The 26,987-nt window shown below is 36.0% G+C and overlaps 1 protein-coding gene across 1 annotated transcript in view; it reads left to right on the plus strand.

Moving 5' to 3' along the window:
- lama2 (laminin, alpha 2) overlaps nucleotides 1-26,987 on the plus strand; it is a 208,555-nt gene that overhangs the window by 123,527 nt on the left and 58,041 nt on the right. The window contains exons 15-24 of the mRNA XM_066699351.1: nucleotides 99-210; nucleotides 6,769-6,882; nucleotides 11,039-11,166; nucleotides 12,412-12,498; nucleotides 19,635-19,846; nucleotides 20,403-20,509; nucleotides 20,916-21,194; nucleotides 24,929-25,109; nucleotides 25,209-25,345; nucleotides 26,235-26,471. Coding sequence (XP_066555448.1) covers nucleotides 99-210; nucleotides 6,769-6,882; nucleotides 11,039-11,166; nucleotides 12,412-12,498; nucleotides 19,635-19,846; nucleotides 20,403-20,509; nucleotides 20,916-21,194; nucleotides 24,929-25,109; nucleotides 25,209-25,345; nucleotides 26,235-26,471 — 1,594 coding nt within the window. The remainder of the gene's footprint in view (nucleotides 1-98; nucleotides 211-6,768; nucleotides 6,883-11,038; nucleotides 11,167-12,411; nucleotides 12,499-19,634; nucleotides 19,847-20,402; nucleotides 20,510-20,915; nucleotides 21,195-24,928; nucleotides 25,110-25,208; nucleotides 25,346-26,234; nucleotides 26,472-26,987) is intronic.

The raw sequence follows: 26,987 nt of genomic DNA on the forward strand, positions 1-26,987 counted from the left end.
TTGCAGTGCTGCCCAGTGAGTGTTTACTTGTTAAAATTGTGTTCTCCAATTCTTTAAATTCAATTTTTCAATTTTCAATTTTATTTTTATTAAAACAGACTAAGTTCTGCTACTCTGGAAGTTGCTGCTCCTCACTCAAGTACTGGAAGTGTGGCAACAGCTGTTGAAATATGTCGCTGTCCTCCTGGGTACAGTGGCTCTTCCTGTGAAGTGAGTAACAGTCTTATCATTTTCCATTATCCTGGGATGTGTCATAGGGTGTGCAACATGCAGAGCTCAGTGGGATGCATTAGAATAACCATTATTTACCGTCTGTGGGTAGAATGATGGTATTTTAACCCAACTGGATATTTGAAGAACATAAGATCATAAAATGGAGTTGTCTTTTTTATAGCAGGTATGCAAATACTTATTGAATGCTTGTTATAATGTTAACACCTGACTTTAATAATGGCCATTATTTTTTATGAAATCCTTCTATTGAGATTCAGTGTTTCTTCATTAGACTTAAGTTCCACTGGATATCTAATGGTGCCAAACATATTTGGTTCACAAATGCTTATGGTAGCCACCTTATAAGCACAAATGCAATACACTCCACACCTGAATTACCTGAGATAAGTCTACACTCAAATAAAAATAAAATAGAAAGTTAGCTATTTAGGAAAGGAGCCCTTACTTCAGGAAATAATAATGCGTTGAACCCAGCATGGTATTGATCTTTCAAATAAAGAGGGGACATACTTTGCCCATTTTGTGTCTTTCTCTAGTGGAAGTTTATTTTGAATTGCTTTCAGCAAAATATGTAAAATCCATTGCGACTAGTGAGAGGCAGCCATCTTGTTGTTTTCCTAGTTTCAGACCAGTCTTAGCATTCCTCATTTTGTTTTAACTTTGCCTTAATTGAAGACAATTCAGTTCAGCTGCTAAGTTGGTGAAAGTAAATAGGTTGTAGAAAGGTGATTTAGTCAAGGACTAGCAGTAATTGTGTGCCAGGTGGAGCCAGTTAGGTGTGAAATGGACTGCTGGGCACCGACAGTATACAGTGACAGTGGACAATGACGGCTCAGAGGGTGATGGGAGGGCAGCTGAGCACCAGATCACCATGTTGCCTACTCCTCCCCCAGAAGTGGGAGGTAGTTATAGTAGGAGACTCAATTCTTAGAGGTGTAGATCACACAGTGTGCTCTAGTGATAAGGAGACCCGTATGGTATCTTGCCTGCCTGGTGCTCAGGTAAAGATCTCCCTAAACTAGTAGACGGCCTACTGGCCAAAGCCGGGGGGAATCCACTGGTCATGGTCCACATTGGAACCAATGATATAGGAAAAGGTAGGGCAGAGGTTCTGCAAGACAAATTTAAAGAGTTAGGAAAGAAACTAAAGAGCAGAACCTCCACTCTTAAATACGTCCGGTACACGGTGCATTGGTCTATCTTCTGGGATAGATGGAACCTGTACAATGTGGACAGTCTACATCTAAACAGGAGGGGGGCTAATGCATTGAGAAAGCGTATGTGCAGAGTAATTGAGAATCTTTTACACTAGGGACCAGGGGGGCAGGGAGCTCTGACAATGAGACATGTTCCACTAAGGAAAGAAAACCAACGGAAACCACTCATAGGAAAGTCATGAAATGTTTGTACCTCAATGCCAGGAGTATAAGGAACAAGATGTTAGACCTAGAACCCACAGTGCTGGCATGTGACTATGATGTTGTAGGAGTGACGGAGACATGGCTTACAGAATATGATGGGGATGAATACAAGCTGGAAGGACGTACACAGTTTAGGAGAGACAGGCAAAATCGAAGAGGGGGTGGGGTAGAAGAACTCAAATTAGATCCCAGTAATGGAACAGAATCTTTGTGGATGAAACTTTTGAACAAGAGATCTGGAGGATTAGTGGTAGGAGTGTGTTACAGACCACCCAACTCAGATATTCAGAAAGATGTTGCATTGTACAGTGTAATCAGGACTACATGTAGCAAGGATGTGGGTATTATAATGGGGGATTTCAATTTCCCAAACATAAACTGGGAAAGCCCGGTTGGGACTACAGAAGCAGAAATAGAAATGGTTGAGATGGTAAATGACTGCTTTCTAACTCAATTTGTCAGGGAACCAACCAGGGAGAGTGTATACATTGACTTGATCTTTTCAAATGACCAAGATAGAGTCAGAGGGACACTAATTAGTGAACCAATGGCAAACTGTGATCAAAAAAAGCTTTGAGGCATTCTTTCAAAAAACAAGGTCCAAGTCTAAAACAATGGTCTACAATTTTAGAAAAGCAAACCTTGAAGGTATGAGGTGGCACTTAGAAGAGTTAGACTGGAGCACATTGGATACAGATTCAGTTGAAATTGGATGGTTATATTTTAAGAATATACTACTTGAGCAATTTGTACCAAAACTTAGCAAATTGAGCAAAGAAAATGTTGTATAGCGCATGCAAAAGGGATGGAGATGAAACAAAATACAAAGAATATGTTGAGCTGCAAAGAGATCTTAAGAAAGGGATCAGGAAAGCAAAGAGGGAAATAGAAAGAACCATAGCTCTTGGAGCTAAAACTAATGCAAAGAGCTTTTTTCAATACTACAGCAGCAAGAGGTCAATAAAGGAAGAAGTGAAACAGCTAAAGGGCAAAAATTGAAGTATCTTGGAAAATGAATACGATGTAGCAAATGTTCTAAATTAGTATTTCACAGAGGTTTTTACAAAAGAAAAATCAGATAACATGCCACAGGTTAACAATCAGTCCAGTCAAACCCTAAGAGAGATCAGGATAAATGAGGAGGAGGTACTAAAGGGACTAGCAGAATTAAAAACCAACAAATCACCTGGGCCAGATGGGATATTTCCAACAGTACTTAAAGAAATTAGGATTTTTTTTTTATAGGCCACTAACTCAAATATTCCAAATGACACTTAGAACAGGGGATGTGCCAACTGACTGGAAGACAGCAAATGTCATACCAATCCACAAGACAGGGGACAAAACTTAGCCAGGAAATTACAGACCAATCAGTCTCACCTACATCACTTGTAAAATGTTGGAAAAAATGATTAGACAGAAAATAGAGGAGCATCTTAATGAAAACCATATTCTTGGAGATAGTCAACAAGGGTTTAGACGAGGCAGATCATGTCTTACTAATTTATTACAATTTTTTGAACATCCAACTGCAGCTGTAGATCAGGTGAAAGCATATGATATGGTGTTTAATGAAGATCGAGCCGCACATGTCGCGGGTGCGACGGCTGTGTTTATCCAGAAATCCCCGGGGTTCTGGTGGAACATGATTACATTTCATTATTATTATATATTACTATTATTTATTTATTAGCAGACGCCCTTATCCAGGGCACCTTACACAACATAAGAGCATTATACAAGTGCAACACAGTATACAATTACAGATCAGTATGTAGTGTATGCGTCTCAGTATGTAGTGTATGCGTCTCAGTATGTAGTGTATGCATCTCAGTATGTAGTATATACGCATCTTAGTATGTAGTGTATGCATTTCAGTATGTAGTGTATGCGTCTCAGTATGTAGCGTATGCATCTCAGTATGTAGTGTATGCATCTCAGTATAGTGTATGTACCACGGGGTGAATTATGTCCCTAACAGCGTCTCATAGTAATTTAAGTAGATGGATTATGGAGTTCCACAGGGATCAGTACTAGGGCCTTTGATTTTTCTAATCTATATTAATGATCTGGACTCTGGGATAGTTAGCAAACTTGTCAAATTCGCAGATGATACTGAAATAGGTGGCTCAGCAGATGCAATCTCGGCAGTGCAGGTTATTCAAAGGGACTTAGATAACATTCAGTTGTGGGACGACACCTGGCAGATGAAATTCAATGTGGACAAGTGCAAGGTACATGCAGGTAACAAAACTGTCCACTATAATTACACTATGGGAGGAATAGAACTAGATGAAGTAATGCATGAGAAAGACCTAGGAGTCTATGTGGACGCCTCACTTTCTCCAGCCAAACAATGTGGGGAAGCAATAAAAAAGGCAAACAGAATGCTAGGGTATATTGTCAAAAGTGTAGAATTGAGAACAAGGGCAGTAATGTTCAGACTGTACAATGCACTAGTTAGAGCTCATCTGGATACTGTGTACAGTTCTGGGCTCCACATTTCAAGAGAGATATTGCTGCTCTGGAGGCAGTTCAGAGGAGAGCAACCAGACTTATTCCAGGTCTGAAGGGAATGTCCTACTCGTAGTGACTTTGGGAACTGAACCTTTTCACCCTGGAACAGAGGAGACTATGTGGGGACTTGATTCAAGTCTTCAGAATCATGAAGGGCATCAACCACATCAAACCAGAGGAGCTTTTCCAGATCAGCAGGGACACACGCACTCGGGGACACAAATGGAAATTGGGCTTCAAGGCATTCAAGACAGAAAACAGGAGACACTTCTTCACACAGAGAGTCGTCACAATCTGGAACAAACTCCCCAGCGATGTGGTTGAAGCTGGAAATTTGGGAACATTTAAAAATAGACTGGATAGGATCCTTGGATCACTTAGTTATTAATGAACACCAAACGAGCATGATGGGTCGAATGTCCTCCTCTCGTTTGTAAACTTTCTTATGTTCTCACGTTTTGTTCTTTATTTTCTTTTACTTCACAACCATTGATACAAACTGTGTTTGTAGCTAATCAAAATATGATATTGATAGAAATGTGATGCGTATTTATAACTTTTGTGCAAATTTCTGTGAAATGTGAGTTAATCTCTCTTACTTGGTGTCAACACCTGGTAATTCATGAACTTATTCTTCAAAGAACATTATCACTAAAACTCCAGCAATTCTAGTAACAGTTTGATTTATGAAGTTACTGTTATTAAGTTTAGTAGCTCAGTTGTGTGTAAGATGTTTATAGCTGCCTATGTTGTATTTTGAAATCCCAGATGTCTAGACCTTATCATATCATTTTCAATCTTTAAATATCACCCCCCTCCCCCCCTCAATTTATGATATCAGACTCAAATTATCCCTAGGTATTCCTAAACTGTAAATGTATTCTGAACAATCAGTCCTTTCTAATGAGATGCACTCTTTCTCTTGTATGACTTTCATATCTTTTAACTTCTCCTGCTGCTTCTTTTGCTTTCACTCTTTTTTCTCATATCTTTACTTTTCTTTCTCAGCAGAGGCATAAACCAGGTGCACGCTTGAATAACAGTGAGGTCAGTAGAGGAAGCTTGGTGCCGGAGACAAAACATAAAAGATGCCCATTAGTTTTGTCACATACCGTTTTAATATATTTTGTCAATTTTATAAACACCAGGATATCCATAAAGGCTACCTGTATGTTGTCTGGAATTATTGTCTCTTGCCATATAATAGATCTTAAGAGATAATGTTATGACAATGGATGAAATATAAGCTTTGCATGACTTAAAAAATTACAATAAGTCTAGGCTATGAGCATACCTTTCCATACGGAACATTTATATAACTTTTAATATAGGGCAGAAATGTGTGATCCTTATATATTTCATATGCCACAATTGGCCTCCTTGTATTTTTAAAATATATGGGATGTATTTAAAATATATTGTAGTAGTATTCCATATATGTATAGGTTGACAATAAATGGTGAGCTTAATGTCTACTATACATGTTTAACCTAAAAATTACCTACAGTATATGGATTACAAACTAAAATATATTTAAAATATACCCAATATATTTTAAATTCACAAAACAAATTGAAGTGGAATATGAAAATGTAAGGTTCACACAATTCTACCATATATTATATATAGTCTGTATGGATTTATTGGTTATGTGGCCACCTGGGACACTTGCTGCAAAAAGCTTTTTATAGCACATCTAATCAAGATGGATTTTTAAACCCAGCCTGACTCACTGATTTCCCTCCATCTTATAATTGTGTATGTCACATAAGAATGATTTAATAACAGAAAGTCCATGAAGACCTTTTGAAAATGTCAAGAATCATTGTTACAAACTAATTTCATCATTTGCACTTTCATTATTACTAAGAAACATTTGAGAATCACCCCCATATTTTTAAAGGTTTAAATATAGAATATCACTAATTCAGTACAGGAAAAATGCACTCCATTGGAAAGAATCCAAAGTTTTCTCTTAATGACCATCAATAAAGGGTGATATAAACCCTTTATTGATGGTCATTAAGAGACAACTTTGGACTATCTTAAAACTATTATTTTGGATATCTTGAAAACTAACAGCATGCTATAGCACCTATTAGACAGTATGGCCAGTGAAAGATTGAACCATCCATTTTGTATTTGGATATAAACCACACCCCCTGTACCTTAAATCTCTGTTCATTTTTCTTATTCTTCATGCTGCCATTTTTCTTTACAATCTTCTTGACTTGCTTTACTCTCAGTTTACATCTGAGTTGTTTTTTTTTCTCAGTTTTCATTACAAACAAACTATATAAAAAATATATATATATTGCTAGAATCCATATGTAATTGAACTGAACACAACACAGGTGATCATGTCTAATTAGAGGGATGCATTAATTAAAACTGTAAGATTAATTGACTACTAGAAAATATGTTATGTTATACATAAAGCTCAAACATGCAGCTGACTACAGATATATGTTTCCTTGTTTTTCATGACTGAGAAACATGGTTTATTTTTAGACACATCATCAGAACTTATACTCATTATAAAAACTATCAAACCTGGAACAGTTTTTCTCAGCTGCAAACCTCGCTTTTGTTTCAGACATGCTCTGCTGGCTTCCGACGAGTTAATGGCACCCTGTACAAAGGAGTGTGTGAACCATGCCGCTGCTTTGGCCACTCAGACGACTGTGATGTCTTCAGTGGCGAGTGTCTGGTAAATTCAAGGGACTACCAATTGTCTCTCAGCATAACATCAAATTTCTATTATTTGTTTATAACCTTGTCTAGTTGTACAGACAATGGAGAATGCATAACTAAACTGGCCATCTACCATAGTCTTCTAATTCATTCACACATTTCATGTCATGTATGACTATGGATATTGTAAGCACCATAACATTTGTAAAGTTCAGAGTTTACTGAGACCACCGCAATCATTATTCTGGTTTTGATAACACAGAGGAGGTGCTTCCTGTAACTTTTTAATTAACTAATCAACTTCTCAGTAGGGATATTAGACCCCTGCTTCATGCAGAACCCCTCCAGTCCCTCCAGGTGGCATGCCTTGTGCTTGTGCCAGGGGACTGCTATTTTCATTGCATACCACATATTAATCTGTTGAATTGAGGTCTAAATATGGTGAAGGCCAATCAAGAAGATTAATCTTACTAATGTATGCTTCAGATAATTTCTAATAATGGAAAGTTCATTTGCAACCATCCTTGAGCTGCTTGACAGAGGACTCCAGGTATATTGCCTAGAAAAATCCTGGTATATTTTGGAATCTATCCATGCTTAATTCTAACAAGAACAACAGACCTGGCGGATGTAAAACAGACACAAATTAAAACAGGTTCACCTTCATGCTTTACAATCAGTATGACATTCTTGAAATAAATTCATATTTTTTCCGCCAAGTATACCTCTGGTCTGTTTGGATACATAGACCAGCGGTATATTTGGTGCAAAATTAGTTATACTTTATGAAGGGTCTGAAACATTGTGAGGTACTGTATATTCTTTTGCCACAATGTTCAGTTGAATGCTTTAGTACTTAAAGGTACACAGGTGTTAAAATAGAGCCCTCTTTGGAAACCAGACTGATTCAACAGCTCTCAAGTGATGTGAATATCCAGTTGGCCATTTTAACCCATTAGCTAAATATCCCCAATGCTTTCATTTTAAAATGAATTCCTAGAGTTTCTCAATTTATCCCTCATGCTTCCTGATAGATTTTTACTATGATGAAGAAGTATCGGCTTGCATAGTGAAACTGTTCAAATAAATAAATACAAATATCTGTATGTCTTCCCAGAGTAGTCAGAGGTTAAGGGATTTCTCTAGGATTTTCTCCCAGCAGCACCAGTCACTTCTTTGGCAGACTACATTGTGTGGCAATTCATTTGTCTTCAGACCGTCTGCACCCGTCCAATCTACACCTGACAACCTGTTCACCCCACAGTTCTTATTTTTAACTTGCCTCTAGGCTGAGTCAATCCTGTCAGCTAAGTCTGTCCAGTTTCTACAGAGGGAAATCTACACTTAAGTTAATTGGTTGGTGGTTGTTGTTTTTACCCCACACTGAAAAAGGAAGTAAAGAGCAAGTGTGATTTATCTTTACCATAATGAAGATTTAAACATCTACAAGAAATTCTCCCAAGTCACATGTCTTACATGATTTAAAATGATTAAAATGACATATAACATAGTCTGTAGACAACAACATATTGCATATCACTACCCACGATAGGAATGTTCAATTTGTCTTCTTTGCCAAGGCTGGCAAGTAGTGTAATTGGTGCAGCCATATGAGGTTGAAGCAAGAAATCATCCCTCCCTCTGAGATATGTTCAATACTAATAAAACCATTAATGATTTATTTTATGAGAGGTAGGAAACAGTTTAAAAAGCAATTAGCTTTGGAGGAACAGGCAGACATTTAGCACAGTCTGCCAAGTAGGTGCAGTAATAAAGCAGATATATCTGGCTCTGGCCAATCCCATCACACCATTTAATAAACATTTTTTTCTCTGTAATCAAGAAATCTTCACCATGTGGATAATTATGCTGAGTAGACATCTGCAATTAACTCAAGAGCATTTAAGTTTTATTAGGCCTGACGAGGCGTGTAGCTTAAAAAAACATTTCTCATTCCATTAGGACTGCATTAGCAGAGTTTGGGTTAATGCCAAATTGTGTGAAAATGCATTACTTTTAATTCTGTGACACCAGCCTCACTTTCTTACACTTATTTTGTATTCTTAATCCAATTTTATTGGAAATTACTAATGTAAAACTTCATAGAGTGAAATTGTGAATTGTGTTTTCCCTAACTACTGACAGGCCTTATTCATAAAACATTAAAATAAATGTTGGTATTAAAGAAATCATAAAACTATTTTTAGATGAGGACATTTCAGTCTCTAAGTGTTGGTAGTTAGTTTCTGCTTTTAATCATTTTAACCTTGAAACTTCCATTGGCATTCCATGAGAAACAGTTTTTGATTTAAAATGGCACATAAGTGAAAATGCAAATGGAGGCAACTTCATAAGCTCTTTCAGTGTGTAAAGCACCCTTTACATACTTTGGTTCAGTGTTTTACTTAATAATTAAAAGGCTTACATCAAACTTTATTCTAATATGTTTTTAGATTGAAATACATTTTAATGTAATTTTTTAATTGAAAACTCAAATACAAAACATAGTTTTGTTGCCACGTCAGAGGTATGGCTTCTTGGCCGCAAGTCTTCCATGAAGGCCACTTCTGACCAGACTTCTCTGGACAGTAGATGGGTGTACCAGGGTCCCACTGTTTTCTGCCAATTCTGAGCTGATGGCACTGCTGGACATCTTCCAATTGTGAAGGGAAGTAAGCATGATGTGTTTTTCATCTGCTGCAGTATTTTTCCGACCACTGCGTCTACGGTCATCAACGTTGCCCGTTTCTTTGAGCTTCTTCAAAAGAGCTTGGACAGCACATCTGGAAACCCCTGTCTGCCTTGAAATGTCTGCCTGGGAGAGACCTTGCTGATGCAGTAGAACTACCTTGTGTCTTGTTGCTGTGCTCAGTCTTGCCATGGTGTCTGACTTTTGACAGTAAACTGTCTTCAGCAACCGCACCTTGTTAGCTGAGTTTGGCTGTGCCTCACCCAGTTTTATTCCTCCTACACAGCTGTTTCTGTTTCAGTTAATGATTGTGTTTCAACCTACATATTGAATTGATGATCATTAGCACCTGTTTGGTATAATTGTTTAATCATACACCTGACTGTATGCCTACAAAATCCCTGACTTTGTGCAAGTGTAACTTTGCATTTACTTAACTGATAAATATAATCTATTAACATGTCTAGTTTTGAAAGCATTCTTACTTTATAGCGTTTTTTCACACCTGGCCAAAACTTTTGCACAGTACTGTACTACTCTTTCTTCTATTTCATTATTTCACTTGGCTCATAAAAAAATAGAAACTCGATTTTGTAGATTGTAATAATTGATTTGCAAACCTTGACTAAAATGTATTAATTAAAAAATGTATATATTATTGTGACATGCCGCACGGCTCACAGTCCCAGCAGCTCTCAGCAATTACAAGGCAGACACGGTGTTGCATGCAATATGGGCACAGCCAGCTTTCTTATACATGACATAGTTGTCCTTTACACTCCAGAAAACAAAAGATAAAACTTCTTCATCTGTGACTCCCACGGGGGAGGTGGACAAACACAACTAACTAACAAAACAACCAATTAAAGTCTAGGTAACCACGTGCCAGGCATTCCTTTCCAATTGCACTGAATTGCCCATCTGTGAGTCTGACCTTCTGGCTGATGTAGGATACTGGGTGTTCTTCTCCATTCACCTCCAGGACTGTACCCAAGCCTTCTCCAATGCATTTGAATTTGGATGCAGCATTGAGTTTCCTACTTCAATTCAGAATCATACTGACCCATATCGTTTTGGAAGCAAAACAATGGGACTACACCACTCACTCTGTGATTCTTCAATCACTCCAATTTCTAGCAATTTATGACTCTTTCCACACTGATTTGTTTAATATTCCGGCAGTCGATACATTTGGGTGCGGACTGCAGTTATGGGCTCTGTGTGAAAGTGGTGTTGTATAAGGTCAGTGCCCCCTATTAAAAATGTATATGATGTTTATTATAAAGGGTACTGAGTCTGTTATATGTTTGTATCAAGCCTAATATTTCCAAACAATGTATAACATTTCAATACATCTCCTAAACACCACACCCTGCAACAGAGATTCCCTCTTGCTTTGACATGCACTGTTGTAGACACAAACTATCTGCCTTGTTTTACTGTTGAATCATTCACAGTGCCACATTATTCTATGTATCTTTAGGGCTGCAAAGACCATACTACTGGTTTTCACTGTGATACCTGCATTGCTGGATTTTATGGCTATCCAACAAGGGGAACACCTGATGACTGCCAGCCTTGTGCTTGTCCATTGCAAAGTCCTACAAACAAGTAAGTTACACTTTAAAAAGTCAAAGCAGAAACCGGTTTTATTGCATTCTGCCAAAAAGCTAATTGTTACTTTGTTTCAGGTTTACTTTGACCCTCTGATTTCACACATAGGGGCAATATGTCATTATCCTTTCCTATTCAAAGTAATTAACTTGTCCTTTATGAAATTAAAACCAATAATGTTTAACGCTATTATAATTGTTGACCTTAATTGTAATTCTTTTGTTAAACTGCTTATTATTTTGTTTTGTTTTTTAAAGTATGAATTAGTGATTCAGTGACAACAGTGAGCTTTTGGTATCTGGGTATGTTTTAGAAGTTAATAAAGGCAAGACATGTCTGCCATCTTGTTTTCCAGTTTAAGGTTACACTGCCTAAAATTAATTTTAAGCTGCTAGCAGTCATATTATCTTCCTGTAAATATGCCAATCACTCATTAGCAAACATCCTACAAGGCATAATTTTAAAGTTGTTTTTGAGAATCAAATGTTAATAAAGTGTCAGAATATGTCTCTTCTTTATCTTGCACATTTATCAGGGTTTTTATTGTTTATTTATTGTTGTTGTTCTTGTTGATTATAAATGCTTTTTTCGTGTCAATTCTATTCTATTTTGTTTTGTTTAATAAATTGCTCACAAGAAAAATTATTGCTTTCCACCATTCTACCCAATGCAAACCCACCATTTAGCATTGTTTTTAACTCGGGATTGGGGAGGTGGTACAGGTTTTCATTTGGCCTGGGCTTTAGTTTACTTACAATGTTGTTTGGTAATGTTTATGAGTTCCCTTCCTACAAAATGTAATTGTAATTTTGTCTGCTGTCCTCCATAGTGGTCGGCAAGTTCTAAGCTTTCAATAAACAATTGCTCCACCGAGGCACTTAATAGGACGAGTAATCCCTGACTGACAAAACGGACCGCCAGGCCCCCAGGGCTGGGGGAAGCAGCTGAGCATTCCTTTTTTAACTGGGGCTACAAAGTGACAAGCTAAAGAAAGCTTCTGAACAGCATTCCAATGGGATACTGCCATCTAACTCACTATATCTAGTGTCGTCAGTTATAGACACCAGCAATTTCAGTGTCTTTCATTTGGAACACGATCCCCATTCTATCTTTGGGACCTGTAGGACTCGGCTCATACTTTTTGCACAGTGATGTTCCTCCTGCAAATCAAGAAGGTATGGAGCTAATATATTTTTCTCTGCTTATGTCCCTTGCTCCTGTTTTTTCACAAAACCACCAAAGTTTCAGTCCCACGTGTTTTCTGGACAAGAAAGGAGAGTTGATATGCGACCAGTGTCAGCCTGGATATACTGGCACACGCTGTGACAGGTGAGAGACCTTCAGGCCAGAATTGCTTATAATTTGATATTGTAACTAGAACACAGTTCATCATACATTGGGTTGATGTTTAAATATTTCTTAAAATATTGTTTGCAATTTTACTCGGTCCAGAAATTATTTTATTCATAACTCGTGTACTTTTTTGATGTTTGGTTACTGCATTTTATGATAAAAATACATTTGTGTTTATTTGAAGTTAAATGCTCTTCCTTTTTAGGTATCTAAATGACTAAGTGTACTTAATACAAGTAAACATGCAATTCACACCACACAACACATTTAGGCAGTGGTATAGTTTGGCATACTGTTAATATTTTAGTCATTTTATTGTGAAGTTTAAGTAGTATCTCATCATCAGTAGGATAATATTCATGAATGACAGGCTAGAAAGATATATTTCTCAATCCACTTATAACATATATATATTTTGGTAAAAATATATTTTCATATGCATTTAAACACAAAATGGAATATATCAATGGCTGTAAATATAATAAAAATACATGCAATGATTTGTAATTGTATGAAATTTCAGTGAACAAGTTTGTTGTCTGACTAAGAACATGTTTAGTGTTTTAGGATTGTGTATTCTCTTTTTGCATTATAGGGACCAGTTTACATGTTGGGTGTGTAACTCCTTTTGTTTAATTTTATTGGTCACCTATGGGCTTGTTGATACTATTTCATATCTTTGTTTTTAATTGAAAACAGAAACTAGCATTGGGTTTGTAAAATATATTATTACACCATGGCAAGATTGTTGGCAAGATCATTGATATGCTCAATATTTATGAGCATTTTCATTTCCTGGAATGGATTAAAAGATCATGTTTTTTTTTTTTAATTATGATTATTTATTTTGTTGCCCATAAGGAAGATTGATCACATATAATCACTGGCCTAATTTTGTCTGAAGCCTTTCATTTGAATCAGAAATGTTTCCATTTGGTTTATCTATGAGTGACAGATCTCTGCCAGCCCTTAGTCTTAGCCAAAGCTGATGGAGCCACACTTTACAGAGCACTGCCCTCAGTGTGCTGCCAATGGACAGGGATGGCACTGGGTACCAATCACTGTAACTTGGTCTCAGTGGCAGATGGAAACAAGCTGTAGCAGAAGTACGTGCCTATTTGCATCTGTCTCAGGTTGGATAAAATCCCTATACGTTTTGACTGGATTGACTTGAGGCAGGTGGATATGAAAATTTTGATTTAATTGTTCTGGGCTGGACAAAGAAAGGAGTACATTTGTAAAACAGAATGGACTCCCATTCATCATCTGATGTGGTTGAAGCTCAGCCTGTGGTCCCTGAGGGTTTTGATACAGGCAGCAAAGGGCAGAGCAAAGACAAAAAAATGGTGCAGATTTTAGATTAAAGACAGACATTTCTTAAATATAGAGTTCTCTGTTATACGCTCCAAACTTTTTTAAATGTGTATGTGATTGTAGCAGATTACATTCTGACAGAGGAGTCTGATGATTAATGCATAGCTGTTAGTAGGGTTCTTCCAGGGATTATACACATATCCTACATGTGGGTGTCCAGGTCATCTAGTAAACAATTGTGGACAATATATGGTTAACAAATAAATTGATTCTTAACCTGTAGACCTGTAAAATTTAATTCAGACCTTGAGAGAAAATTGATCTGAAATACAGTCCCTGAACTTGAACTAAGGACAGAATCTTAATGATGCTTCTGGACAATACAATGCAAACTGTGATAAAAGTTATATTTCTTTTATGATTGCATTGTTTTATTTAGAATACTAAATAAAACAATAAATACTAAATACTTACATACTAGAACATGTAAATTAAGTGTAATATTCAAACTTTACATTTTAAACTTGATCATTGTAGGTTCACAGGGATTAGGTCAAGGGTATATATTCTATGCGAAGATATACTAATACTGAATCTTATTAATATTATATTTATTATGATTTGTTGGGAGTGCAGGAGTGAGGAGGAGTTGAGTTGAAGAGAGAAACAAAGGATAAAAAGATGAATGGTAAATAAACTTTGGCCATTGGACTTGGACTTGCTTCTGGATTTGGATACCTATGCATATTTATATAACTGGAACCAAAAAAAATCATACGACAAGAAGTACAAAGATTCCACAATGATGGGTTTAGTGCAGGGGTGCTCAATCCTGGTCCTGGAGAGCCCCTATCCAGCAAGTTTTAGAGGTCACCCTTGTATCACAAATTTATAAACACCTGGAAGCATTTAATTCTGATAAATGAAGCAGGTGGTGTGGTAAATTCAGTGCTTTAGAAACCATTGGAGCAATTATCTAAATACCTGCAGCCTCCTAAGCAAAGAATTCATTTAGTTGACTTTCTTAATTGATTAATAACTCACATGTATTCCCAGTATTAAGACATTGGTGATTTAGGGTGACCTATAAGATTAAGTGGATTGGGGCTCTCCAGGACCAGGATTGAGCACCCCTGGTTTAGTGGATAGAAAGAACTTAAGGGACTTCATTGAGGATTGATGTGAGCTTGTTGATTAATTTGAGATCAAAGTACATGATCCTGAAGAGAAAAGTATTAGCCTAATTTGTAATAGAGGTTTGAAAACCAAATGAAGAAATGGTGAAGGGACCCATTAGAAAATGGGAGTCCGGAAAAATGTAACAAGTGAACAGACAGTAGCAGAGAGAGGCTGGGTTATGGTTTCCTGTGATGATAAGAAATGACCAGTCCCACCTCTTGATGGACTCTGAACTGGAAACTGATTACTGCCTAATTGGAGGTTAGTTGGGCACCAGGACACATTAGTGTTCACTCCCTTGTAGAAAATATAGGTATTGAAGTAGTAATTGACAACTCACTAATAAGTGGAGTAAATGTCTTATTTAACAACATCTCATATGGTTGGCTGCAAGGTGCCAATCGACAAACCCCTGCACAAAGCAGTGGCAGATCTAGTTGTCACATTCTACACTGCAACCAAAAAAATTTGTGAGTGTGAATGTAAATTCTGAAGGATTCATTGAAACATTAAGGGTGTACAGAAAAATGGACCCTGTTATAGTCTTCTCAGAAGTACTGATGGTATCATAAGCAAGTGTTGACTAGCAGGGAGAATAAAAAAATCATTTTTTTCCTTTGGCACAGTTGAGACTTGACATGAGTAACAGTGGTAGATTGACAATATCAGACGTTTCATAGCAGGTCAGTTGAAGTCTTAATTGTACCAGTTATTTCAAGTGGTTTTCATCCAGAAACATACTGAGACATAGGGTCCATATAAATGCATTTTTAGCATTCTAACCTACAGATTAAACACAGGAAGATCATAATATCTGTGTCCAGCAGGATTATATGAGTTGCAAAATGATAAAAAATAAACTGTCTCCTTGATGGTGACCACCTCCATTATTTTCCATACCAGCCAGACTGTTATCGTGCTAGCAGCTATGTGCAATTATGAGCAGAACCTTGATGGTTAGTCAACTCATTATTCACCTCCTCCACTAGGAGCAGAGAATGTTATTTGCTTCAAACACTACTTGTGCATTCACAGCTTGAATTCTTTTTGCAATTTATAGAAATATGCAACTGTGAGTATTGGAATAGTAACTTGTGCAGTCAGTAACACTTGTGACTGTAGAAAATCCAGTTTTATTTAAAATAATAATAATAATAATAATCATCATCTTGCAGCTTATGAAAATATAAATTCCTTACTGCACTAAGTATACCGTTTACACTTGCAGTAGTTAAGCAAACATGCTTAAACATCAGCATGTATAGCTGACATTTATAGCAAGCATTTATACATAGCTGCTGTAGCAGGCTTCTTGTACTGGGTACATCACAGATATCCATCATGAGCATATTTCTATTCTAATGCATTTTTTCAAAGACTAAGGAAAACTCAACTGCAGCCTTTTAGGCTCCAAACATAAGTGAACATTTAAGATGTACAAGAATGTCATCCTGGCTCAAACACAAGCTTCAAAATAACCTAGAATCTACGTTGGTGTAATATTGAAAAATCAACTTAATATTAAGAATCACAATATAAAATAAGAATACATGGAGCATATACATTTGGGTTAAATCATATAAAACCCGAGCATCATAATCCTTACTTATCTCTTCCTGTATATCTTTCTAAATCTCATCAGATTTACAGGATTTACAGAAAACAACATAAAGATATTCTCTTGCAAATGCAAGAGAATTGCAAATGCAAATTCTCTTGCAGACATTTATTCTTCTGTTAGGCTTCAAAATAGCTACCTTTATTGCTTTTGTGCATCTGTCTGTAAAACAAGAGTATATTTGTCTATTTGTCTGTAACTATATAATGTATATTATTATATTTGCATTGTTCACCTTGTTTCTCACTTCACATCTTTCTATAACATCAGTGTCTGTGTTTGTTTGTTAGCAATGCTCCCTGTTTATATTCTGCAGAAATATTTGCACTGATGATTGCATTTATACATTCCTGAGGTGTCTCTTTTAAAATGCAAAAGCAGGATGCTATAACATGCTTTGAAAAATGAATATCTCTTCAAAGGGATGTGATAATGATACCACTCTTCAGAAGTAATGCCAAGCACAGTAGCAAGTGCTAGTGTAATAACATTGCACAAAGCATCACTACAAAGTCCCTTTGCAATGCAGAAAAAAACATTTTGAGCTTTAAAAGTGGGCCCAATCATCCTTGCCATGTGAACAGAATCTGTACCATGGTGTTGATATTCCCGGTTAGCAAGTAATATTTCCAAGTAAGTAATGCAAGTATAAAGCATTAATATGTGTTTCCTACCCTACAATAATCAAGAGAATTGCCAATTAAATAAGAGCCCCCTCTAAATACCGTAGTTTGGCAGTATCACAAGAATTCTGCTGGACATTATTGAAAAAATGCAAAGTACTGTAGCCAAACAATGACTTAGTGCTGATCACCAAAAAGTTGTTTTCAAACTTCTCTGGATCTATGTGCGCAAGTTTACTTTAATAAATCAGTGAATGTTTGGGACTGTCTGTTTGTGAATGACGAAAAATACACAGATGTAAGGTGTGTTGAAATGTTACCTTTTTAAATTGGAAATATTGTGCTGAGGATGTCTTTCCGAGACATTATTTCTGGTGCAGACAAGCACCTGGTTTCAAACATCACTGTGGCTGAATGCTGTTTAGTCTTTTTCTGTCTCTCTCAGTAGGCTCTGTTGTTGGCCATCAAGTTAATGAGAACAGAAATGAATCGGTCTGCATAACATATTTCAGAATAGCTTGTCATTCCTCCAGAACTAGTGCACTGTAAAACTGTGGTACTAGTTTGTTTATGAAATCACTTCATTTTTAGGCATTTGTATATGTCTTAAACATTTTACTATTTAAGATTAATTAAATAGTTATTTATCTGCTTTAATGTTTAATGTATATTTATCTTATATACTCTTGGTTTGTTTTGTTAATAATAATAAATAATAAAATGTACAGAATACCAATGAATGTGGAATATGTATAAAGATGTTTCAAATTGCAAAAGCTTTATGCTGCTCTTTTTGCTATATTTAATGTGAGTCAATTATAAACAAATTGCAGGATATTGTAAAATCATTTAAATTATGTATATTCTTTTAATAAAAATAAAAGCATATTTTCACAACAATGAAAAGAGGGGCACTGGTACATGTATATATACACAAACATGTATTTATTTATTTATTAAAAAAATACTTTTGCTGTTTCAAATATTTTCAATGTACTGTATACACAGATTAACTTTAAGATTATTTATGCTGTCAAAAAAGTGCAAACTTTTTTCACATATTTTATTTTGACATTTAATCTGGTAAGCTTTTCCTTTTTACAGAAAGCAAACTTGTGAAAGTGTAGCTTCACACCCCTCCTCATAAAACATGCAATTTTGAGAATGCCATAAAAATATTATTGTAATATTTTATTTAATGGGACAATAGTCAGTAAATAATATTGTTAGACAAACATGTATCTGATGCATATTATTTCATTATTTAGTTTTCTTATACAAGCATAACCTGACAGTGTAAGTATCTTTGTGGATTTTTTTCTCTTTGGTTTTAATTCAATTCCATTAACAGCAGGGATTGTAAAATACCTTGACAGATCATTTAGTCTTAAGATGTAGTTTTCCATGATATCTGCATTACTTTAGTTCATCACCTCCATATCTGCTTGAAGGTTCAAATAAAATTACAGACACGTACTTATTGTTCCACTTCAGTGGTTCATTTTCACATAAGCCTGTCACAACCAATAACATATTCAATTAATGCATCTCTGGCCCCTGACAAAATCCGCTCTGCACGATATGGAATGATTTCTTTTTCCATTTACCATCGTGGAGATATAAAGCTGACTGTAGATAAGCATTGTAGAAACAATTTAGCAAAAAGGTAATAGTTAGATCATATATCTTCACAGTGAACATGAGGTTTTCTTTCTCTTCTTTTGGATGAGATAAATGGGAGGAAGCCAGGAAAGTAAAGATAAGAAAATGAGCCCAAAAAAAGGCACAGTTGGTGGGCTTAAGCACTTTCTGTGTCTCTCTAATTTATAGTTTTATGTTTTTACCTGCTAACCATATGATGTACAGACACTTGCTGATTTTGTTGTTCTAAAAAGGGAGCACAAAAACGTAATCGTTTTTGGCAACACAATACAATTTCTATGGATGGATAGGTACTGTTTTACTAATATATAGGGTCCAAAACCTGGGAGCATTTTTTGTGTAATATTTCTCAAGACATGTTGTATCTGCCTTTAAGGAAATGTTTTAGTTCTAGAAAATTATATTGACTTTCACAGAGGGAAAGAGAAAAAATATATATATATTGTGCTTTGTGAACTGTGTTTATTAATCTGTTTCTTTCTACTCTACTGCTGTTAATAAATACTGTCTTAAAGAAATAATGAATAATTAGGCTTTCATTATCCAACACACGTTAAGAGTACTTCCTATTTTTGAAAAGCAATTTAGAATATGGGTTAAGTCTTTTTCAGTTTACGGTATCCATTAATTATAAGTATTGTAAAAAAATAATGGGTTTTTTTTCCACTCATTTTGGGATTAAGTGTTAATTTCCTCTTTTCACTTTCAAACTCCAGGTGCTCCAATGGTTTCTTCGGCCGCCCTACTGAGCCAGGAGGCTCCTGTCAGCCGTGCCAGTGTAATGGCAATCTGGATTTATCAGTCCCTAGGAGCTGTGATCCTCTGACTGGTGCTTGTCTGAAATGCAGGGAAGGATTTGGTGGGGAGGACTGTGAGAGCTGCTCTGAAGGGTATTTTGGGGATGCTATTACAGCCAAAAACTGTCAGCGTGAGTATCTGAAAATAATTCTCACTCCATTTCACAGCTGTATATTTCTACATTAAAGCTCAATGTCTGCTCATAAAGAATTCCCCTGTAAGTCTGTTCACAATTGGGAAACCAGAGAAAATGTCCAAGGAGGTTCAGCTCTGATCACCATTTATGTTCAGTCTATTTTAGTAAGAGCTGCTGATGATCCTTAAGCCCTTCTAAAATATCAGTCATAATAATAGTAAAAAATAATAATGAATGAAACAGTATCAGTGAACATCCAGAAGATAAAAAGTACCAATTTGGTCTCATCTGACCACAACACATTTTTGCAAGATTTTGCAGGTGCTTTGAGATGGTTTATTATTAGTAATGGCTTCCTTCTTGTCACCTTACCATACACATTCTGTGAAATGTTCTGGATATTGTTTTTTAGTTTAGTTTTCTACATACACAAACTAACATATATATGTATGTGTATGTGTGTGTGTGTGTGTGTGTGTGTGTGTGTGTGTGTGTGTGTGTGTTATTATTATTTATTTTGTTATATTACTTTATTCTCTTCTTTTGGTAGCCTGCCAGTGCCATAACAACGGTTCAGTATCTGAGATTTGCAACCCACAGACAGGCCAGTGTGAGTGCAGACAACATGTGGTGGGGAGGCAGTGTGATGAATGCATGGTGAGTTTCAAGAATCTTATCTGTCACGCTTTTATTATATTTACTCTCACTTACAGTATTTTAACACACAGTCTCTTCTACAGTTTTAAAAATCAAACAAAATAAACCAGCAATAAGCTGAAATAAAATGAAACTGATTAAATATACTTTTTATTTATTGATTTATTTTTAAACATGACATTTTCAGGGTGGCTCTGAGGTGGGAAACATGCTGTAATAACATAAAAATATAATTATAGTTAGTTGGTTGAAAACCTTAGAGACGGAAAAGAAGTTGGTCTTTGAGAATTTTTTAGGGGACATAATCCAATAATTGTATACGACTACTTAGTGATGTATATTGAAAGACCTAGAGTTGTCCTTTCCTGGATTCACTGACTTCCCTCTTCACCTGTGAACTCCAAAGCCCAACTGCTGGTGGGACCCAGAGCAGCTGGTTTGTATGCCCTGCAGCTGCAGCCCTGTGGGGTCCATGTCCCCACGCTGTGATCTGGTGGGGAGATGTATCTGTAAGCCTGGCTTCATGGGGAAGCGCTGTGATCTCGGTAGGCAGGGCTATGAGCGCAGGGAGACCCGTCGGCCAGTCCATCAGGTGCCGTTTCAGCAGGCACAACGCTGGGCGTCACGCAGAACAGGGGGATGTCCACGGGGAGCTTACCACCCAACTGCTCCCCCTGGCAGAGCGGTAATGGCACTGCATGTTGTGTGAACCAGCCTGCAAAACCACAGTGTGTTTGCATCCAACAAATTGTTGTTGATTTTTTTAACAGCTTGACGTTTCTTTAATTCCTCTCTGTATTTTGATAATGATGAGTCCATGGTACTAACAGATGAGCTAAGAATCCATTTGTAGAGAGAGAATCCTATGATATAGTCAATATAAAATTAAATCTTTACATAAGTAACATGGGTAGTTTGGACCATGTCATTGTCATGATTCGATACATTTAATTTCACTGTAGTGGTAGCATTAAATACAAAAAGGGAATTAAGTTGTCCGAATCAACTTAAAAAATAATGGCATACAGACCAGCATAGTAATCTAGGTGAAGCCTTTAAAATCTTTAAAAATCTTAAACTGAGGAGAAATAACAAGTGGCCAAATATATACATGTTTTTGATGTACAAAATACAAGTATAGCAATCAACAAGGAATGGAAATTAATAAATATTACATATTAGGTACATTGCAAGTATGACAATGTAATACCATCCCTGAAACATTATGCTAAGACTTTTTTTTTATTTGCTGTTAATGTACAATTGTAGAAAAAGTTCAGTAATGAAAACTTCCTTCAAAATGCAACTTTCTCTTTTGAACTCTGTAAATGTATTTAAATTTTTGTTTCTTTGTGAAAGATATAAACTGCTTTTTGCAATGTTCAATGTGCACAAATATTTAAAACATATAGGGTTGTCACTTTCTAGCAATGCAATATTTCTAGAAATTGTTAAAAAGGTACAAAATAAAGTGCTGTAATTAGAAATAGTTAGATCAAAATGAAAAAAGTTGAATATTTTATTCATAAAGTTGCATTATTAACCTTTCTATGTTAATGATCATTTAATAGTCCTATAATCAAGTAGTCTCATTTAAATACCTCTTTAATGATTCATATATTTCTTGTTACCATTTGTACACTTTATACAGATTTATTATACCATTATTATTAATAGTTCTGTGCATACCTAAATTACAGGAGATAAATTGGCACCAAGAGTTTCTATTTCCCATTCTAATGTTCATCGTACTTCCATACTGCATGTCTAATGTTAAGGAAAGCTATATGATATGATAAGAGTTAATATAATTTAAGCTATATATATACATATATATATATATATATATATATATATATATATATATATATATATATATAATGGTTTTACGTGTGCGTGTAAGTGTGTGTGTAGGTGTTCATGTGTGTGTTAGATAAGCATTGGATTGTACCAAAATGCTTCCTTTATTCTCTGTCAGAATCTATTATTGTGTGTTTCCATATACTCATTGATAAAACACCAATGACATTCTCTTCCATTTCCTTCTGTATTGGGCTCTCAGATCTTTCTCGTAATGAACACACACACACACACACACACACACACACACACACACACATATATATATATATATATATGAAAATCATCATTTTGGCTCTGTATGCCACTACAATGGATTTGAAATTGGGTGAACAGTGCAGGAATTACACCCATTTTTATATGTGGTCCCCCCAATTTTAGGGGCTCAAAAGTAATTGTACAAATTAACATATTCATTCATTAATTGTGAGTTTCAATACTTGGTTGCAAATCCTTTGCAGTCAATGACTTCCTGAAGTCTGGAACCCATAGACATCACCAGATGCTGGGTTTCTTCCCTGCTGATGCTCTGCCAGGCCTGCACTGCAGCTGTCTTTAGTTCCTGCTTGTTGTTGGGGAGTTTTGCCTTCAAGAATTGAAATGCATGCACAATTGGATTCAGGTCAGGTGATTGACTTGGCCATTGCAGAACATTCCACTTCTTTACCTTAAAAAAGTTTTGAAGCATTTGGCTGAATTTGAGCAGATAATATAGAACTTCAGATTTCATCCTGCTGCTTTTGTCAGCAGTCACATCATCAATAAATACAAGGGAACCAGGTCCCTTAGCAGCTATACATGTTATTGTTCCAGAACTGTAGAGGGTTCTTTAGATGTTTTTTGGCAGACTCTAATCAACTGGCCAACTGTTGTGAAGGGGTTTTTCTTCACCAGGGAAATAATTCTTCTGTCATCCACCACAGTTGTTTTCTGTGGTCTTCTGGGCCTTTTGGTGTTCCTGAGCTCACCAGTGAGTTCTTTCTTTTTAAGAATGTACCAATATTTGATTTGGCCACACCTAATGTTTTTGCTATCTCTCTGATTGGTTTGTTTTCTCAGACTAATGATGGCTTGCTTCACTCGCAGTGGCAGCTCTTTGGACTTCATATTGAGGGTTAACAGCAACAGATTCCAAATGCAAATGCCACACTTGAAATCAAATCTACACCTTTTATCTGCTTACCTAATTGAACTAATGATGAAGTAACACACCTGGCCATGGAACAGCTGAGACAGCTGAGCAGCCAATTGTCCAATTACTTTTGAGCCCCTAAAATTGGGGGGACCACATATAAAAATGGGTGTAATTCCTACACTGTTCACCCAATTTGGATGTAACTACCCTCAAATTAAAGATGAAAGTCTACACTTAACTTAATTGTTTCCTTTCAAATCCATTGTGGTGGCATACAGAGCCAAAATGATGACAATTGTGTCACTGTCCAAATATTTATGTACCTACCTGTATATATTTGTTTGCATTTTAAAATTACATTAACATTAGGTTTTTGGTAGCAAAAACAAAGGAAAGTAAACAACACCACCAAAATGATGTTAGAAAATTACAACAAAAAAGCCTCTAACAGATTTTAATTTTATTTTAATTTATTGTATTATTCATTCTCTTGCAATATCTACATTCCGGGGTAAAATAGCATGACAAGAAGCAAAGAATAATATTGATGCACAGTTGGCTTCTTACGTAATCAAATTCTTATTGGACCATCTGTGATGGCTTGGATTTTTCTTCAATATTTCAGTGTTTTAATTTTGATTGATTTATTCAGAGCGTGTTACAACATATTGATTACAGCTTACAGTTATAGTCCTCCATTGCTGTCATTACTACAGATATTATAACAAATTATATTTGGAAAGTTCAAACTTTAGGCAAAAATAAACAGTTAAGGAGGCAATATTGTTAACAGGTAAAGTATGTAATACATCTTAATATAATGCAAATTCCTTCTGGGATTCTGGGAATGTAGATCTACAAAGTGTAAAGTTTCCATACAAATTGATTATTGAATTTCCATATTGTGTGTGTATATATAAATCTATTTAATTTGACAGTAGAATTTACCTGCATGAATTATTCTTAATTTATCTCAAACCTCAGCTCAGCCCGTTTATAACACATGAAGTACTTTTGGACATATTGATGAAGTTCACAGGTTTTACGAGTTTTATTAATATGTTAAATCCCAGCTGAAAATGTACTTATAAAACCATTGTAAACTATAGTATATTGCAGTGATGACCATAGTAAACTATGACAATGCCATGGTTTATGCTGCCAAAAGTCCATAATATTGACAGCATTACTAGAAAACTTTACAGTATTTACCATAGTACTTTTTCACCTGGGAATGTTTGTTTGTTTGTTTGTTACTCCCAGAATTTGTGGGATCGAACCAGACTTCAGACTTCAGCTTTTCAAAACATAGTCCCCCTTTCTGGGAAACATGAAGAACTCTTGGATTCTGAATGTTATCCAGGTTTGTTTACACCAAATGTCTTAATCTAAATAGTAATTTGGTGTACTTGTAATCCTTCCAGCCCACAACCTTTGACCTGCTGCCCTCCAGGGGTTGTGTACCATGTCATTGTAACTCTTTTGGATCCAAGTCCTTTGACTGTGATGAGAGCGGACAATGTAGATGCCAGCCTGGAGTGACTGGGCAGAAATGTGATCGATGTGCCTCTGGATTCTACAACTTCCAGGAAGGAGGCTGTACACGTATGCATTTTTTTTTTTTTTTTTTTCTTCTCTATATTTGCCAAAATATATATAAGTGAATTATGAGTGTAACCTTTCTTTTCTTCGCATTTCACACAGCATGTCAGTGCTCTCATGTTGGTAATCACTGCGACTCGAACACCGGCCAATGTATCTGTCCTCCGCATACAGTTGGAGAGAGGTGTGACAAATGTGCTTTAAATTACTGGGGGCATGATATTGTCACGGGGTGCAAGGTGAGGTTGTTTTTCCTTAAAAATTGCAGACTAAAACTAAATGTGAGGCACTCTAGATGGCCTGTCATCATTTTATTCCTGTCGATGCTTTAAATTGAAAAGTAATAATAATAAAATACACACAATTTTATAAATTATCTGGCAGTAGCTGCAAAGCACCAAACATAATGCTTTTAACATATGTGCAATATCAATTTTGATTAAAAATAAGGTCCAACAGAATTATAATATAATGGATTGTAAAGTGACAAATTGTAATTCTTTTTTGCAAGGTACAAATTGATTATTTCCTTATCTTTGCTACTAGTCCAAAACGATTTATATGATTCAGAGTGTCTATTTATAATGACTATATTTTATTATTATTTTTCCCTACAAAATTGAGTTTTAGTTTCAAATTACTGATAAAACCGAAAGTGAACTGACATGTATAATTCAGACTGCTCCCAATATGTCATTAAATAGATTGAAATCAACAGAAATAATTCAGAAATTGATATATGAATTGGTTGTACATTGTTGGCTGCTTCAAATAAATTGCATCTCAAAAACCTTCACCAGTTTGAGATTAATGGAAAGTTAATTAAATAGAAATTGGATTTTACAGGGGGAGTGTAACAACAATTACAATAAACAAATACCTAATTTTACTTTTATTTCTTTTTTCTTGTTTGTCCATATTACAAATCATGTTTGTTACAAAATGTGATTTATTAACTCCTTCTGGATCAGGAGACTAGTACACAAAAGCTAATAAAATACACAATATTTTTTTTTTACTAAATTAACTCTTGAACTAGAGCCGTTCACTGAGTATGCTCTTTAACCAGACACAAATGTATTATTAATATAGGCAGAATCTTTGTTTTTTTCCTTATTTTTTCCATAGCCTTGCAGTTGCAACCTAGTGGGGTCTGTTACACAGCAGTGTAATGTTGATACTGGTTGCTGCTTCTGCCGAGAACAGTTCACTGGGGAGAAGTGCAATGAGTGCAAGCCAGGGTACCGAGACTTCCCACAATGCTTTGCCTGTGAATGCTCCATGGCAGGCACATCTCCTCAGACCTGCAACACAGAGATGAACACGTGCTCTTGTAGTGATGACACTGGCAAGTGCGCCTGCAAGGTACTGTCAATTCCTGAAGAATTCAAAATCATAAGAGGCTTTTAAATAACATAATAGCTTGCTATCTTCCACATTAGTTGACTTCTCTATAAAATGACCAAATTTAAAAAGTTATGTTTAAAGTGACGGCCTGTCTTTCAACTGTCAGAAGATTTGTACAAATGAGATTTAATCATTCAGATATTCCACTGAAGCGAGTGGTCTTCCTCGGTGTACACGGTCTCTGGGGAGACCGGAGATGAATCTCTTGTCAAGATGGATGTTCTGCTGGTATACTGTTTTATTGGTATGAGTATTTTACATTACTGTTCTGCTGGTATAGCAAGGACAAACAGCCTTTAGTGCAGCATGAGTAGCTGCTTTTGGACTGAATTATTCCAATTCAGTTTGACGGTTGAAAACTAGGTGCACTTCCAGCTCATGGTATGTTCCTCATTGGTGGATCTCACATTGGGTTAGATATATCATCTGCTGATTGGCTCCTCAGCAGGTAGCTGTCAAGGATTTATGATTTCA

The sequence above is a fragment of the Amia ocellicauda genome, chromosome 1 (assembly GCF_036373705.1).
Source record: "Amia ocellicauda isolate fAmiCal2 chromosome 1, fAmiCal2.hap1, whole genome shotgun sequence".
Taxonomy (NCBI): Eukaryota; Metazoa; Chordata; class Actinopteri; order Amiiformes; family Amiidae; genus Amia; species Amia ocellicauda.